The 18,746-nt window shown below is 42.5% G+C and overlaps 1 protein-coding gene across 1 annotated transcript in view; it reads right to left on the reverse strand.

Moving 5' to 3' along the window:
* Positions 1 to 18,746, reverse strand: part of PLEKHA8 (pleckstrin homology domain containing A8) — a 49,660-nt gene that overhangs the window by 16,134 nt on the left and 14,780 nt on the right. The window contains exons 3-10 of the mRNA XM_014455860.2: positions 14,778 to 14,894; positions 13,635 to 13,790; positions 11,468 to 11,592; positions 10,158 to 10,316; positions 8,795 to 8,835; positions 7,199 to 7,356; positions 4,864 to 5,020; positions 4,396 to 4,481 (exon numbers count right to left, since the gene is read on the reverse strand). Of these exons, the coding sequence (XP_014311346.2) occupies positions 4,396 to 4,481; positions 4,864 to 5,020; positions 7,199 to 7,356; positions 8,795 to 8,835; positions 10,158 to 10,316; positions 11,468 to 11,592; positions 13,635 to 13,790; positions 14,778 to 14,894 (999 nt within the window). The remainder of the gene's footprint in view (positions 1 to 4,395; positions 4,482 to 4,863; positions 5,021 to 7,198; positions 7,357 to 8,794; positions 8,836 to 10,157; positions 10,317 to 11,467; positions 11,593 to 13,634; positions 13,791 to 14,777; positions 14,895 to 18,746) is intronic.

The raw sequence follows: 18,746 nt of genomic DNA on the forward strand, positions 1-18,746 counted from the left end.
AAACTTCAAAGGCACTTAGGATACTATCATCACCTTTTTCTATTATGCTACCTTGATTTGAGTAACTATAATAAGGTCCTAAGTGGCAGGAGAGAATAATCCTATAAACTCCGAATACATATTGTAATCCTTAGGGCTATACTATCCAATGTGGTAGCCATTAGATTTGTGGCCACTTAGTGCTTGCAATTAGCTAGTCCAAACTAAAATGTACTGTCAGTGTAAATACATACCAGACTTCAAAGATTTAGTGCCGAAAAGGAATGCAAAATTTCTAATTAATGATTCTTTTATATTGATTACATGTTGAGATGATATTTTGAATATATGAGGTTAGATAAATTATAAAAATTAATTTTAACTGTTTTATTTTACTATGTTAATGTACCTGCTGGAAAATTTACAATTACATATGTGGTTTGGATATTACTGTTGGACAAGAACTAAAAAATAACACAATTGGGTAGAGCTAAAAAGGCAAAAGAGAAAATGTAATAAAATTCTAAAAAATACTTGATAGATCCAAAAGAAAGGCAGGAACAAAGATAGGTAGTTAAAAAGCCAAAGAGGAAATAAAATTGAATACTAAAAAATAACATTAATTGGCTAGAAGTCAAGAAAGGAGTAAAAAAGGAACAAAGAACAGATAGGACAAATAGAAAATAAACAGCAAGATGGTAGGAACAAATAACAAGATAGTAGACTTACATTCATCCAAACAATGTAATTCACTACATTAACAAAGTACAGGGGGGAAAACAACACTTGATAATTTCAATAAATACAGAAAATATATTTTAAAGTTAACTCATTCGTGATTATAAAAACTTAATGTACAAAAGTCAATGGTATCTATGTGCTATCAATGAACAACTGGAAAATGGAATCGTTTTTACAATAGCATGAAAACTATTAAAATTCTAAAATTTATTCCTAACAAAAGATGTATAAGACCTCTATACTAAAAAAGTGATACAAACATTGTTGTGAAAATAACAAATACCCAAGTAAATGGAGAGATACAGGATGCTCAAGCATTAGAAGACTCACTGTTTAAGATAAATATCAGTTCCCTTCTAATTGGCTTAGATTCAATGTAATCTTAATAAAAGTATCAACAGGCTTTTTAATAGAACTGGAAAGCTAAAACTTATGTAGACATGCAAAAGACCTAAAATTGCCAAAACAATCTTGAAAAAAATCAACAAAATGGGAAGACTTACATTATCAAATTTCAAGCCTTACTGTAAATGCACAGTAATTAGGACACAGGTATTGGCATAAGAAAAACCAAATAGATCACTGAAACAGAAGAGAGAGTCCAGAAGTAGACCCATGCTTACTAGGTCAATTGGTTTTCAACAAATGGTTCTTGAACAACCAGATATCTTATCTAATAAAAGAGAAACATGCAAATTGACCGTACCTCTGCTACACTCACAAACCACGCCCACAAGCCAATCATAGCTACTATATGCAAATTAACCCAACCAAGATGGCGGCCGGCAGCCACGGAGCTGGAGCAAACAGGAGGCTTGGTTGTCCCAGCAATGGAGGAAGCCAAGCTTCTACCTTCTTATAGAAGATAAATAAATCCTAGATACCTGCTTCCAGCCAGCCTCCATCTTCTATAATTGAAACTTTGTTGCCTTGAGCGGAGGCTACAGCAGGCCAGGGCAGGCAGGAAACTTGGCTTCCTCCATCGCCGGGGCAACCAAGCCTCCTGCTTGCTCCAGCTCCGTGACTGCCGGCCGCCATCTTGGTTGGGTTAATTTGCATATAGTCACTATGATTGGCTAGTGGGCGTGGCTTGTGAGTGTAGCGGAAGTATGGTCAATTTGCATGTTTCTCTTTTATTAGATAAGATAAATAAATCCCAGATACCTGCTTCCAGCCAGCCTCCACTGGGAGCTTGGGTGGCTGGGGGCCATGGCCAGCCTGCAAACAGCCATCAGCCCCTCACCCAGGCTGGCCAGGCACCCCAGCGGGGACCCCTACCCTGAAGGGGCTGTGGCCAGCCTGCAAACAGCCATCAGCCACTCACCCAGGCTGGCCAGGCACCCCAGGAGACCCCCCTCCCTGAAGGGGGTGTGGCCAGCCTGAAAATGGCCCTCAGACCCTCACCCAGGCTGGCTAGGCACTCCAGCGGGGACCCACACCCTGAAGGGGGTATGGCCAGTCTGAAAATGGCCCTCAGCCCTTTACCCAGGCTGGCCAGGCACCCCAGCGGGACCCCCACCCTGATCCAGGACACCCTTCAGGGCAAACCAGCCGGCCCCACCCATGCACCAGGCCTCTATCCTATATAATAAAAGGGTAATATGAAAATTGACCCTAACAGCAGAACGACTGGGAATGACTGGTCACTATGACACACACTGACCACCAGGGGCCAGACGCTCAATGCAGGAGCTGCCCCCTGGTGGTCAGTGCACTCCCACAGGGGGAGCTCTGCTCAGCCACAAGCCAGGCTGATGGCTGCCAGTACAGCGGTGGTGGTGGGAGCCTCTCCCACCTCCTCAGCAGCGCTAAGGATGTCCAACTGCAGCTTAGGCCTGCTCCCCGCTGGCAAGTGGACATCCCCCGAGGGCTCCCAGGCTGCCAGAGTGATGTCTGACTGCCAGCTTAGGCCCAATCCCCCAGAGAGCGGGCCTAAGCCAGCAGGTGGACATCCCCCGAGGGGTCCCAGACTGTGAGAGGGCACAGGCCGGGCTGAGGGACCCCTCCCCTCCCCCCCCCCCGAGTGCACACATTTTTGTGCACTGGGCCTCTAGTAATAATAATAAAAAGAATCTCAACACTTCCTTCACACTATATACAAAAACTAATTCCAAGATGACTTATAGATGGAAAAATCAAAAGTAAAGACTATAGAAGATGACAAGGAGAATATCTTCATAACTTTGGGGGTAAGCAAAGATTTCTAGGACACTGAAAGCACTAACTATAAAAGAAAACAGATCAATTGGATTTCATGAAAATTAAAAACTCTGCTCTTCAAAAGACCTCAGTAAGAAACGGGCAGCCATAGTCTGGAGAAAAATACTCATAATGTGTATGTTTATACCAGAATGTTACTCAGAATATATAAAGAACTCTTATGAGTCAATAATAAAAATAAAATTAACCTTTTAAAAATGGATTAAAGTTTTAAATAGATGTCGCAGTGTAACAAATAGCAAAGACCAATAATTACATGAAAAAGTGCTTAACATCATTAGTCATCAGAGAAATGCAAATTAAAGCCACAACACGATACCACTAAACACAGGAATGGCCAAAACCAAAAATGCTGACACCACCATGTGTCTGTGAAGATGTGACACAACTAGAATATGCACACGCTGCTGCTGGAAGTGTACAATTGAGCAACCGCCTTTATAAAGCTAAACATGTGAACCCTATGAATCAGCAAGTCCACTCCTCGGCATTTGCTCAAGAGAAAGGAAAACACATGCCACTGACACAAAAATGTTCAGGGCAATTTCACTTACAGTAAAAGTGAAATTTCACTTACAGTAGCCTCAAACAAGAAACTACCCAAATGCCCATCAATAGGAGAATGAATAAACAAAGGGTTAAATTCACTTAATAAAATACTATTCAGCAACACAAAGAAATGAACTGTTGACACATGTAACAACAAGGGTGAAAACATTATATTGAGAGAAAAAGCCAGATGCAAAAGGGTTTATAACAGGACTTTATATACATGGAATTTTAGACCAGGTGAAACTAATCTGTGGCGACAGAAAGCGGTAAAATGGTTGCCCCGGGCTGGGTGACAGGCTGGGGACTGACCGGCAGAGGGAATGTTCTGGGTGATGAAAACATTCTTTGTCTTGACAGGGATGCGGATTACATAAGTAGGTGCATTTGTCAAAACTTACTGGGATCATAACACTCAAGTTCTATGCAAGTTATACCCCAATTTAAAAAAAAGATGCATAGTTAATTGAATCATATAACCAATTTCAACACATAAGCGATTTCTGGTACTAGTCACTCTATAAAAATAAAGTAAATATAATTTGAACTTAACAAAAATTATAGCTATAACTTTATCTTTGAAAAAACGTTTTAACTGGTAAGCATTTTTTTCATAGTACCAATGGATTTGAAGGTCTGTTCCTCAATGACTTTCACTTTCATTTTTAATTATGATTTCTAGAAAACAGAATTCCCCTTCTTCATGACGCTACTCAAAGGTCACTATTTATTCACAATTAGAAAAGAATAGGAATATGCAATAATGCTTCAGGTCATGCAGTGCCATGAAGAGGTAGCTAAGAAGGGTCATCTCACTGTCCACACAGTTCAGATTTCTGATGCAATATAACAGCTGTGACACAGAGTCTAGAGACTAATAAAATTAAGGCGATGCAGCAACCTTACCCAACACTGGAACCACAGCATAACATGACTCCAAGAACGCTTCTGTGGGAATGCCACTGTCTTCCAGAAGTTCAATGTCACTAAAGCTAAGCCATTTGGTGATAAGGAGGAGGAAAGAATGCAAAAACGTTAGCACCCGCTGCAGTTCGGAGGTAGTCATGAAAACAGCTTGCCTCTACAGGGCAAGTCATTTGGCCGGATTTTACACATAAGCCAGGTGTTTGTTTTCCTATTACCGTACAGTCTAAATACAACATCATTTTTCAAAGCTAACCATCAAAGCAAACTACAATTTGTCCAGAGTATACTCTCACAATCCAGTTCCTTCTCATCCACTGCTTCACACAGTAAACAGTAAATCAGACCAGGTTCTCTATTCTGCTAGAACACACCATCACCTGAAAGGAACACCAGGATTGACCTCCCAGAAGGCATCCACCTTCAGTGATGTTAGAGAGCTTAGAATACCTGGTGTTCATGGTACTAAAGAAAGTCGGGATAACTTCTTGGCCTTCTTCCCAGTGGGATTCCGGAGAGCTACTTGAGGAGTTTGATACGGGCTGGGCCAAGTTGTCATGATTTTCCAAGTTTTCCTCTCCATCTTCCTTCATTATTTCACCTTGGACTGCAGAGTAGAAGATACTTATTATTAATCCATTATTTATTATAACAACTTATATATAGCCCTAACCAGTTTGGCTCAGTGGATAGAGTGTCGGCCTGCAGACTCAAGGGTCCCAGGTTCGATTCCGGTCAAGGGCATGTACCTTGGTTGCAGGCACATACCCAGTAGGGAGTGTACAGGAGGCAGCTGATCAATGTTTCTCTCTCATCAATGTTTCTAACTCTCTATCCTTCTCCCTTCCTCTCTGTAAAAAATCAATAAAATATATTTTTTAAAAAACCCACAAAACTGAATAGATATATGTCAGGATGGTAGCAGTAGGTGGAAATATGACTGCATTGTATTTACAGTACTATTAAAAAAAAACAAAAAAAACTTATATATACTCATTGCAGAACATTTCTAAAACACGCAAAAGCACACAGAAATGAAAATCTGAAATTCTACACACACACACACACACACAAAATTGGGTTTAAATATATGTAGATTTGTATCTTGCTTGTTTTCATCAATGTATCAAAAAATACTTTCATTATCATTGAATACTCTTCAAAACATGATTCTAATGACCATGTAAAATTGCATCATGTGGGGGGCATTTAGGTAGTTTCTAAAATTTTAGTATTAGAAATAGTCACTCCTCATTATTCATGTATTCTGGATTTGTAAGTTTGCCTACTTGCTAAAGTTTATTTGTATCCCTAAAATCAATGCTTATCACACTTTTGCAGTCATTTGTGGACATGTGCAGAGTGGTGAAAACTGAGTCACCTGACATATATGTTCCCAGCTAAGGTTAAACAAGTGACACTCTGCCTTTTTATTTCAGCTCCCATACTGTACACAAATGTTTCTTTGATACCACATTTTGTGCATTTTTGTGCACTTCGTTGCTGATTTCACTGTTTAAAAGGGCCCCCAAGTATAGTGCTATCTGTGATGCACAAGGCTGTGATGTGCCTTATGGAGAAAATGCGAATGTTAGATAAGCTTGACTCAGGCATGTGCTGTAGAGCTATTGGCCATGGGTTCAATGTTACTGAATCAACAATATATAGTAAACAAGGTGTCTTGAAACGGAAACACATAAAACAAGGTTGATCAGTGGACAGAAACGTTGTCAACTGAGGCTTGCAGGACCCTAATTCTGAATCTCCCCTTGGAGCAATGGTTCAGTATTTGCTAATTCAGTGTCTGCAATGGTTTTACAGAACCTAACTACCATGAATAATGAGAATCAACGGTAATGTCCTAAACAACATCCTCGTGCACAGAGATTTGTCCTTAAATCTGACTATCCCTATAGACAAATTCTAGAAGTAAAATCACTGGGCCAAACAACAGTACTGTTTCGATAGAAATTCTCCTGTCTTTATTATTTACTTAAGGGACAAGACTTCAGTGATATGTGGGTCACCTGCCTTATATTAACAGTTATGAAAATAGGTCTTCTTTTCTAAACCCAGCTTATCTGGAAAAAAGGAGTCTCTGATTTCAAGAGAAATGAAGACAGGTTTTTTTTAAATTTTATTTTTAAAATATTTATTAAAACCCATAACACAATTAAAAGCTCTACTACTGTTGTCTTGGACTGATCCGAAGTTGGTTTAGGGTAGAGTCAATGGAATTAACAAATTTGAAAGGGCAGCATTTAAACTGCAGGCTATGACCTGAAATGTGGGCCTTTGGCTTGAACACAGAGAAGGCCGGGGAAACCCTGATGTGGCTGGTGAATTCTGACATACTCAGGCCTCACCAGAAACCAGGAGGATGGAAACCTGAACTGCCATAACTTCTCACACTCCTAAGTCTGACATCATGGTCTAAGTTCAAAGGACTCTGAGATTCAGAGTAGAAGGCCCATGAAATACTTGCGCTCTCTAAAAGGTTAGTGCAGGCAGCTGTGCTCACTGCAGCCCATGAACGTCATGGCCAAGAACAGTGAGCGGGACAATCCCTCTTCTTTCTGCCAGAATTCTGCACCGGTCAGATGGAGGCGGAATGTTGGCTGACAAGGACCTGTTGTCCCTCTAATGCTAATTTACCTGCCTCAGGAGCTACCTAGGACACTGTCTTGAGCTCAATTCCCACCAAGTGTCCCATCAGGGATAATGGATCAAACCCCCAACATCCTAATGTTCAAGGGTTCCCGTCAGACTTTAAGTCTGTCTTTACCTGTTATATTATTGTCTATATTTTCTTCACTTGACATGCTGCAATTGATCTCTGCAGATTTCAGATACAAGGAACTCTTGTTTTTCATTGGGATTTCTTCATCATCATTTATTTCCTTATTTAAAGATCCATTTTCACAATTGTTTAACTCCATTTGCCTGGGAATTTTTTTAAAAAAGAAAAAGACCAGAAGATCCAATTATTTGGTCAGAAATAGATTGTCCAGGTAGATCTGATTCTGAGAGATGGGGGAAGGATTTACATCGATTGAAAAACAGAACTGTTAAATCGGCCAAATCTCTCACCCCCATCCCTGTGAGGGGATCAGGGCCAGTCTCCAGGCTGAAGTTGAGAAATCACAGCCAGCCATGGCTCTTCTTGCACCTCCAGGGACTCAAACTTCTTGCTCCCCACCAGCGATAGGAAATAGTCATTGAAAGGTCTCTGGTTTCCAATCAGCTTTCTGCAGGAACCAAACTTAATACTTTTTTTTCTCTCAGTTCTAAAAATCATTGGCCATTTCCCTGTGTTTGCCTAGCAGGTAATTGTCTAGAAGCCACATACTGTGATCAGGGCAGAATAAACATCCCTGCCAAGTATGTGTGACAGATAAAACTCTGGAGGAAAGGCAACATCCTGAGGTTCTGCTGCTCTTCAGGGAACTGGAGAAGGCAATTTAACATACAAGTGAAAACCTGATTCTGTTAAAGGGACAATTATAACATCTTATTATAAGTGATTAGGATGAGCCAAATTAGAAGAAAAAAATTTTCTTCTAATAAAAATAAAGGGAAAGGGTCCAAGCTGCATGATGACTCCAAGAAATTTTTATTTTCTAAAGAAATATCATATTTCAACTTAGTAATGAAAAATATAGTATACTAAGGAAATACCTCAAGAGAAAAAAAAATGATAAAGATGTTCTTAGTAGAAATATTTAGGACAGGAGAAAAATTTTAACAACCAAATTGGGAACAATCCTGTATTAAAGAAGCAAACAATATATATAAAGAGGTAAAATGTTAAATAATAACTTTAAAGGACAAATATACTAAGTAAAAATTTGGGAATGCTTATATCAAATATTAACGGAGTAAAGATCCCAATTACTAGGAACATAACTATGTAAATGTGTCCTTTTTTAAATCAAAGCAGCCTTTGGAGGAAGAAATAGCTTTTGATGTTATTTCTTTTTTCAACCTCTAAAGCCACCTAAGATTTTTATTTTTATGTTAAAAAAAATAGCACTGTCCTTCCCAGTTTAAAGCACACTTAAATCCAAGCCCAGCTCCTCCACAAGAGAGGCAGTGCCAACCCTCAGTGCACTGGAGAGATGAAAAGCAGTGATGGTTACGAGCAGTTGGGCAGCCCAGGGGACATGCAGACACCTTCCTGGGGACTCCCTGCGGAATGCAAGGTCTGTCACTGCTTCAGGCTCACCCCAACGAGGGCAATCAGATACTGTTTCCTTTGGGTATCATCTCAAATCATGAGAAAAACCACCGTATGATCAAAATATCCTTATTTTTTAAAAAACAAGGAATAACAATATCTTTTTTTACTTTTAGAAAGAAGAAAAAAACAAAGTTACTGTACCTTTCCAATGAATTATGAATCGGTACAATAGGATGTTTCATCTTTAAAAGAAGCAAAGAGATGAACGTTTACATGTTAAACTTCCAACAGAGCATTTTTAGTTTTGTCACATATGAAAGTGATAAATATGACCTTCACATGCAGTGCCCCGGTTTTAGAACAATTTTAGATCCTCCTAAAAGGGAGTCATTCTTCCCAACCAGCCCTTCATATTTACTCAAATAAGGTACCCAAATTTCTAAGGAAAAGGAAGGTGGCCTTTTGAAGGGCCTAATTATCAGAGCCAAACCCTTGGTGGTTTACTTCCTTATAATTTCAGTTATTCTCATTAAACATTAATAAATACCAAACTCTGATGCGGTACTGTATTAACAGTATGGGATTCCTGCCCTTAAGGCAGCGGTTCTCAACCTGTGGGTCGTGACCCCTTTGGGGGTCGAACGACCCTTTCACAGGGGTCGCCTAAGACCATCGGAAAACACATATATAATTACATATTGTTTTTGTGATTAATCACTATGCTTTAATTATGTTCAATTTGTAACAATGAAAATACATCCTGCATATCAGATATTTACATTACGATTCATAACAGTAGCAAAATTACAGTTATGAAGTAGCAACGAAAATAATTTTGTGGTTGGTGGTCACCACAACATGAGGAACTGTATTAAAGGGTCGCGGCATTAGGAAGGTTGAGAACCACTGCCTTAAGGTAACTGGACTGTAGAGTAAGGTTAAAATGAAGGTGTGCAGAGGAGTTCTCAGCCCAATTTAGGGACTCAGGGAAGAAGAGATTAAATCTTGAGGGATGGATCAGAGCTAACCAGGAAAGACAGGGGAGAGGCCTTCTTGGCACTGGGAAATGGCACCGAGATGGGGGGAGCTACAAGCAGTTAGCAGGGTTGAGCCAGGTAATGACAGCCAAAGTGGCCGGGGATGTGGGAAGGGGCTAAGAAGTTCTGACTTTACCCTGCAGGTAATGAGGGAGCCCCTGAAAGGCTTGGTAGAGTGGTCCAATTTACACCACATGAAAAGAACTACTGGCCAGCTGCCTGGAAGGATCAGGCTGAAGGTGACTGTTAGAAAGATACCACAAATCTCAGGGAGGCTCACTGGACAAGGAGGCTAGAGAGAAGAGGCTGGCTACAGAGACAAGTTTAGGTGGTGAAATTGCCAAAAATAACTGACTGGACACGGGGAACTGCGGGCAGATGTAAAAGTGGACATAAAGAAAAGTCCACTAAAAAAGTCTTTATCCGCCACCAAAGAGTAATGGAGACCATAGCTCAGTACATCACTTTCTTAATGTTTCAACTTTTCATTAGCCCCGCTGCCACCGCCGAGTGGAGCGGGCTCTCACCTTGCTGGACTTGAGCGTGGCCAGCTGCGGCGACCCTGGGGGAGTGTGACAGAGCAGCTCCGAGGTGAAGGCTGCGTTTGCAATCTGCATGCATTCTTCCAAAGTCTTCAGAAAAGTATTGCACGTTGATTTCAGCAGAGTTCCCACATCGATTCCCTCCTACCAAACAAGCAGAGTGGAAGACTCCTTTACCTTGCGAAAAAGCAGTAGCCCAATTGCGGAATGTCCTGAGAGGTTTTTATCCACAACCATAATACCATTCCCATCTATTCTGCAGGACAAACATGTACATCAGTTATAAAATGAAATAAAAACACTGAGTGAGTCCAACTTATCTACTGACCACACACGAGCCGTACCCTCAATCTGACCCTTCACAGTCACCCACTGCTCCAGCCGAGAGCAACAACTTCATTCAACTCAACAACACTCTATGCCAGCACCGTGCCAGGTGCTGGGCACAGGGCCGTTTCCAGTCCTCAGGGGTGGCAGATGTGACACAGGGATCGCAGAGATTGCAGACCGGTGGGGTCATTGAAAAAACGTCTCCCATGGCCTGAGTGAAAATGAGGTTCTAAAACAGAAGCATTAGAGACCACAGATAACGCGCTGCTGGCTTTGAGAATGGATTTTCTGGCTTTCCCTTCAGATGAGTCTCAGGTTTCAGCAACTGGAATTCTTTTGAATATCTAATCATTTTTCCTCTCCAAGTTATTTTACTTGTTCGGTGTGTTTTTCCTCTGGATATTGACATTAATGTGTTGTTCAGAAACTGAGGTCACATCCTGACTCGAGAGTGCAGTGACCACATCCTAGTAGTGTTAAAGCAACCAGACTGGGCCCAAGATGGAGTCCCTCATGTTACACCTCATGTAGGAAAACCAAAAACTTAACCAAGTCTCTCTGCTGGGCTCTCCCAGAAAAACATCGCAGACATTGCCAGACGTCTCCTGAGGGCACCACTGCTCTGGGTTGAGAGTCACTGTTCTAGACTATAAACATCCCAAGAACAGGGCTGAAATGGGTTTTTTTGGTGCCTCTCTCCTTCCCTTATCCAGCACAGTGTCGTGCACAAAACAGGCAGGTCCAAATGTTAGCAATTACTTAGTTAATCCTGAATTCATCCTAGGAAGGAAAGCTATATGCATCCATAGGCTGAAATGCACAGAACTGTTCTCTCTGTTAAATTTTATTTTATTTTCTCTGAAAAACAGTAAAATCCAAGATTCAGGGATGAAGTGAGAGTAAGCATCACCTACAAGCAACGTCGGGTGCGACTTTGCAGGCGACTGAGAGCAATAATATTTTACCTCAGAACTGGACGCACCAGTTGTGGTCACTTCTTTTGTTTTTTCCACTTGCTGAACAAGGAGGTCACAGTAGAGTCTTAGTTCTGACATTTTGGTTTTCAAGTTTTCAGTGTTTTCAGCAAACTCTACATAACAAAATGATGACAATGCATGTCATTATCAGAATGAATACACGATGTACTAGTTAGCATATTCTACAGATCATGGAATATACAACCTATGCCTGAAGTCAGGTGTTTATAGTATGGCTTACAGACAGGGTGTAGGTGAAGATATGGGAGCAAGGAAAACAGAAGAGGAGATGGCCAGACTTGGGAAATAATCCACATTATTTCTTGAGCCAGCATATGGCCTGATCAGTGGTACAGAGAGGAGACAGCATACTCCTGACCCACGCGTGTCAGAATGGGAGCAGGGTCCAGGTTCAGAGTTCTAGTCTCAGTTCTACCACAGTTTTCCTGTGTGTAAAATGGGGCCACAGCCCTCTGCCTGCTACCACAGTGCACAGAACTGGGAAACGGTGTTCTGTAACGTGCAATTACCACTAATGAGGCGGCTCATTAATTCCGAGGACTGGTCCAGCACGCTGCCTGTCACGGCTAATAGCACCCTCTGTGCACCTGCTGCTCCCTTATTAGCTTGGCACTCCAGCCACCCTGGTGCTGAGGGCTCAGCAAATATCATTACGGCCTGTTTCCTCCTCCATAAAAATGCTGCACGTTCCCACCGGATCTGAGTCAAAGCTGACTGTCTAGAATTTACTCCCGATTTAGCATCAAAAGCACCAACAAAGTGGCCACTTTTCTGCGTCTACTGGAAGAGTTAAGCGCATCTGCCACATCAGTCATGAGAAAGGTTTCCTGAAACACTTTTCCCAGAGGCCCTCCTCTCCCCACAATCTCTCCAGGTGTACATGGGGCCAGGGGGCGATGAGGGCTCAGGCAGTGAGCCCTGGCATATGCATGACCCAGTCCAGAAAGAAAGTTGTGCCCTGCTTCTCAGACCTAATGATGGCGAGTTAATGAGCACTGAGCAGCAGCAACCTGACAATTAAGCATCCATCCCACCCCAGGGCCGGAGGTGGGTGGGAGGTAAGCGGGTGTCACTGTAGGAAGCACCCTGGTCCAAGGCTTCTCTGGCTCAGCTACTCTTTACCGAAGGGGAACCCCGCCAGATGGGGTGCCACAGGGCTTCAGGCTCACTAATTCTTGTGGTGATCCTAATGTAGGTCATTTCCTCTTTGTAAAATATTAGGAAACTGAGGCTCAGAGGGATTAAGTGACCTGGGCCAAGGTCACAAAGCCAGGAACCTACCTGCAAAGCCATGATTTGCATCCAATTGTATCTGGCTCCAAAGCCTGCACTCTTTCTGCTCTGACATGCTGAGCGTTGGATAGAGACCAGGGTTGTTTGTTTTTGCATTTAGAGCTGATTTATTATACAGAAAAGCCTCTTTTATATTTTTCATACAGAGAAATATATGGTTCATTCCTTTAGTTATCAGTGGTCCTTTAAAACCTGTTTCTATAAAGCCTATTGACGTTTGAATTGGGGTCCCCTAGGTGTTGTACCAGTGAACGTAGAAGAGCTCTGTTATTGCATGAAGCCTGAGCCAGTTCACACTCGACAGAAATGCAGCCCTGGAACAAGCTGGGTCTTGTGTTTGCTATGGAGACTGCGCTTTTAGGGGTCCGGATACTGTATTTTCCCAGTTACCAGGAACAAGAGTCTTTGACTTTTTTGGGGAAGTGGCAGCATTTGAAAATGTTGACAGGGTCCCAGTTTTGAAGGTCATGGCATCCATGGCTTCTGTGAGGCTGCACTTAACTAATTTTTTAAAAATATATATTTTTATTGATTTCAGAGAGGAAGGGAGAGGGACAGGGAGATAGAAACATCAATGATGAGAGAGAATCATTGATCGGCTGCCTCCTGCATACCTCCCACTGGGAATTGGGCCTGCACCCCAGGCATGTGCCCTGGCCAGGAATGAAACTGTGACCTCCTGGCTCATAGAGACCACAGTTTAAATGCCACTGCATTGTGCATCATTTGCATGACACAAAAAGTTGGCTAGGTGGTCAGAAGCAAGGTAACAAATATGGGACCCAGAGATGACAGTGGGTGATTCCCACGGTTCTCAGACCAGAGGACAATCAGTACTTGCCTTTTTCCTTCTGGGTCCTACTGTCGGTCAGGCAAGCCTTGGCTGATCCCAGGGCCACCAGCCACCGCTGTCTCTCAGCCACACTTCTGGCTTTCAGGTAGAAATACTGTTCCCCAGGGATGATCAGGTCCATGCGTGTGTTATCTACAGAATGAACTTGGAGCAAAGCAGAGGGAGGTCAGAAACCCAGAAGAACCCTACCTGGGTAGCCTCCACCCACCCACATTCCTGAGCTCAGCTGGTGCCGGTCACTGGAGTCTGCTTCTAAGAGAGGATGCCAGCCCCTACCACCTCGCCTAGCTCGTTCATCTCATCCGATGCCTCCGCTGATGAGGAGGGAAAACCCTGCAACTGGCTCCAAGGTATCACACCAAGATTCGGGTCTAAAAAACAATCATCCAATTCTCCTTAGGATCTTTTATCAGAATAGAGAGGGCATCTCTCTTTTGGCTCGCGTGTGTGAAATATGCTGCTCTGAGTCAAAATGGCTTGCATGCCAACAAGAAAGAGGGCACTCTATCTCCTTGGCTTTCCTGGAAAGTGATCAAGAACACAATGTTTTCCTTTTCCCCTTCCCTTCCCTTCCCTTCCCAAGTCAGATCAAAAGTGTGAGAATTCCCTCAGAGCCCTCAAAAGAAGAAACAAGCAACCTGCACTCTCCTTTACCCACCACGCACCAGCCCCCAAACCAAAAATTCCCTTCTCGTCTTTCTCTTCTAATCTGCTCTGAGCCACATCTCACGATTCCCAAAACCAAAGAGGTGAAGGCTATCTGTAGGTCTGTTCGGCATTTGCTGGTTTTGAGTATGTGGTGGTGGTGAAAGTGCGTGTGACTTGAAGTGTTAGATGCTGCAGTGAACAGACTTAAATAAGCCACTGGCCCCAGGTGGGCAGGTGACTAAGGAAGAAGCACTAGATGTGTGGTCAGGCCCACTGCTCTCATTTATTTTGACGACGATGACCTCTTACAAATTGGCTGCAGTTTTAGGTCTTACTGCAGAGCTTTCTTTTGGGACATAACACTATGTATTTTTGTCTGCAATAGGAGAAGCAGAGAGAGGCACGGAGAGACCAGCGCTTTCTTATTTTGGGGGAGGGGGGACAGAAGGAAAAATAAAACCTGCACCGCCCTTGCCTTCTCACCTTGAATCTCACAGACCGCCATCTGGATGCTCCCTTTGCAGCCTTTCCAGGCGTCCTCAGGAGAATCGTAATAGGATAATATCCCCCCACAGAGAAGGAACCACCGGGGCTGCCAACCTGAGAGCAGAAGAAGAGCGTGGTCTTAGTGACTGCCTGGTGTGAGGTGCCTCCCAGGGCACAGGATAGGACCTGACGAAGGATGTGGTCCCAGCGCCAAGGAGCTGACATTCCAGGGGAATGTAGGTTTGATCAAATTAAATTAAATTAAATTAACCCACAGAGGCATATATTTTTAGTCACATAACATAGAAAATGTCTGGAAGGATCAGCAACAAATACTGATTCTCCAGGTAATAGGATTAGTGATGGTTTTTATTCCCCTCTCCCCCCAATATAGTACTAATAATCTGTGATTTTCAATTGTTTCCTGTAGGATCACACACTTGTTTCTTAACCCTCTGGTTAAGAAAATTATCCCAAACTTAGAAATGAGGCAAAAGATTATGCTGCCCTTTCAACATCATACAGATGCTAGTAAGCCTGCCAGGGTCCTATGACCACCAGGAGAAGTTAACTTTGGCTCACTAGTTAGTATTGAGCCACTGAAATGGAGTAATCTTAAAACAGTCAAGGGCTTAACCACTTTACTTTGGGGAATTTCGGGGGACAGAGCATATTCGGTTGCAATATGTATCTTAGCCAGTCCTCTTACACAACCTGTACACTAGTCAAAGTAAACTCCTGTTCTGTCCTGCTTCTGAGCTTCCCTTCAGCTGGATCTTCAATGTCACCCCTGCATCTCTGCATCAACCTGTCAGCCTCCTCAGCCAGGTGTACTTTTCTCTTTCTGACATGCCATTGCCCTTTAGGGATATATTTCTTTCCTGGGACTCTTATGTGGCCGGGGCAGCCACAGAGAAGGTGGCAGAAGCTCTGGGCTGAGCCCCAGGAGCTGCTCAGGTACAATCCCTTGGGGATTGATTCACACAAACCAGGTGCCTAAGACACCAATCAATGTCAAAATGGTGTCAATTTATCACGTTATAACAGATGCGTGAGGCGCCCCAGCCTAAGATCATGGTACAGGGACAATACATATGTAATCACGAGGCTCAAGGGTCACACCAAATCTAAGCTCAGCACAGGAGTTAGGTGGCAGCTGAAATGTTCCACTCACTATTTACTTCATGAGGCTCTGCTTCTCTGTGTTTTTTCATATTTACTTTTTAATTAAATTTATTGGGATGACAATGGTTAATAAAATCACATAGGTTTCAAGGGTACAACTCAAAAATACATCATCTGTATATTGTATTGTGTGTTCACTACCCAAAGTCAAATCTCCTGTCTGCTTTTCTAGGATCAGAAAACTCAGGCCTGCCAAGTTACCATGTCTCTCGCCTTCATAAACAAAACTGGTTCTCAACACCCACCCTCCAGTAGTTCACAGCAGTCACTGAAATATCCTGCCGTTCAAGCCTTTCTCAGCAAAGGTAAGTCATCCTTTCTAGAACTATAGCTTATGCTGGTCTTGTTATTTTCTTTATACTGAGGACTTCCTTACCAGGGAGACACGTGGACCTTTTACTGGATGTAAGGAGCCCCCTGGCCTTATCTCAACGTCAGTCAGTTACTGGCTGGCGAATCTCTTGGGATCAACTCACTAATTTTTATTTCAGAAGGTGATGATTCCTGACCTTGACTACAAATTCTATGGAAACTCTAATTTGAAGGCCACCGTTCTTTGCACAAACAGTACAACCCAGGAAACCACACGGATCATCAGACTCTGTCTTGATGCAGAGAATCAGCATGCCTGGATTCAGACATTACTGCTGCTGTTTTAGCTGTGCAAGAGAATCCAATTATTTACATCTTAGGCCACCTCCCCTCACTGAGACAGAAGAAACAATTCCTGAGATTTGAAAGAGAACTTTGAAATCACCTAGTCCAACCAGCACATTTTATAGATAAGAAACCAATTCCAGGTGGATTAACTGACCTACCTGAGGAATAGAAAAGGACTTTGAAATGACCTCATCCAACCAGCTCCTTTTACAGATAAGGAAACCAATCCCACATAGATTAAAAGACCTACCTGACGTCACACAGGAAGTACATAGCAGATGTGGAAAGAAACCTGTATCTCTCTAGACTGCAACACCCATGGCATGATAATCCCCAAACCCCAGTCCTAGAATACTAACCTTGTACAGAAGAGTAGATCTTCTCACATACAGTTCAACCACCAGGAATTTAGAGAAGGAATTGAGGAAACCCTCAATTACTGCATTTTTATTAAATTCAGAACTCCATCTGTATTAGGGTTCTCCAGAGAAACAGAACCAATAGCATGTATGTATTTCTCTATCGCTGTCTCTATATTTACGTATTTGTTATAAGGAATTGGCTTGTGTAATGATGGAGGCTGAGAAATCCCAAGATCTGCCGTCAGCAAGCTAGAGACTCAGGAGGGCCGATCCGTAATTCCAGTCCAAATGATAGCAGGCTTGAGGCCCGAGAAGGACCAATGTTTCCGTCCAAGTCAGAAAGCAGGAAAAGATGAATGTTTCAGCTCAAGCACAGGCGGGAAGGGTTCCCCTTTTAGCCTTTTTGTTCTATTTAGGTCTTTGATTGGATGAGACCCATTCACATTAGGGAAAGCAGTCGGCTTTACTGGATCTACCAATTCAAATGTTATTCTCATCCAGAAACACCCTCATAGATAACACCCAGAATGATGTCTGGCCAAATGTCTGAGCACCTCCTAGCTCAGGCAAGTTGACACATAATATTAACCACCACACACTAAGGAATTTAAGATATATCATTATTTCACAAGTCACAGGAAAGAAAAAAATAACCTGCTTAAGCCGTAATAAAACATTGATGCTAGGCTGCTTCCTGATTTCAGAGTACCTCCCTCCCTCTCTCTCTCTCTCCCCCCCCCTCAAATCAATTAAAACATATTTTCCCCCAAAAAAGTCTAAAAATTAGAAAAATAATGTGGTACTAAACTAGGTTTATTTTACAGGAATCTGAAAAATATTACCTCCCCTTCCCCCTCAGCACCACATAAAGTACAGCTGTAGTAAGTTCTGAAAGTAGCTGGTAAACAATTATAGTGATTGAAACAAAAACTTCCCTGTAACAGCTCAGTGTTTACCTAGAAGTTATAATTATGCTAGGGGAAGTTCAATATATTGTTATTGCTTTCTGTAGATCAAGGATATCAAACTTGCATGCCTCGTTTATTTGGCCCGTGTTAGCCTTTGAGTTTGACATGCTTGCTGTAGATTGTAACTACAAAAACCATGACTAAGAAAAACTTCTTTAAAGCACAAAGTTCCTCGAATTTCAGAAGGTACATGAAGAGACCACAGAAGTCCCCTTCTCATTACATATGAGTGTCACTTAAAGACAGAGCAATGGAGAGTGCAGAGTAGTATTGCAACACGATGTTCTTTCATGGTGTCCAGTCCTGGGAAGCTCACATAGCTCAGGAATGATGAATTAATTACATGAGAAAAGAGATATGGATGATGAGGAGACCATTAATCCTTGTATTAAATTCATCTGCAGTTGCCTTAGTTGGTATATGATGATTAATTTTATGTATCAACTGGACTGGGCTAGCTGATGACTAAATAGCTGGTAAAACATTATTTCTAGGTGTGTCTGTGAGGGTGTCTCTGGGAGAGATTAGCATTTGAATCAGAAAACTGCATAAAAAAGATGGACCCACAGAGCAGGAGCATCACCTAATCCAGGTGGGCCCGAGTAGAACAAAAAGGCAGAGTAAGGCCAAATTTATGCTCTGCTAGGAACAGAAGGGAACTTCTTCAACCTGATAAAGGCATCTACAAAACCCCACAGGTAACATTATACTTAACTAGAGGCGCAGTGCACGAATTCGTGCACGGGTGGGGTTCCTCGGCCTGGCCGGCTGGCCGGGGGGAGGGACCATGG

This window comes from Myotis lucifugus, unplaced genomic scaffold, assembly GCF_000147115.1.
Source record: "Myotis lucifugus unplaced genomic scaffold, Myoluc2.0 scaffold_52, whole genome shotgun sequence".
Classification (NCBI taxonomy): domain Eukaryota; kingdom Metazoa; phylum Chordata; class Mammalia; order Chiroptera; family Vespertilionidae; genus Myotis; species Myotis lucifugus.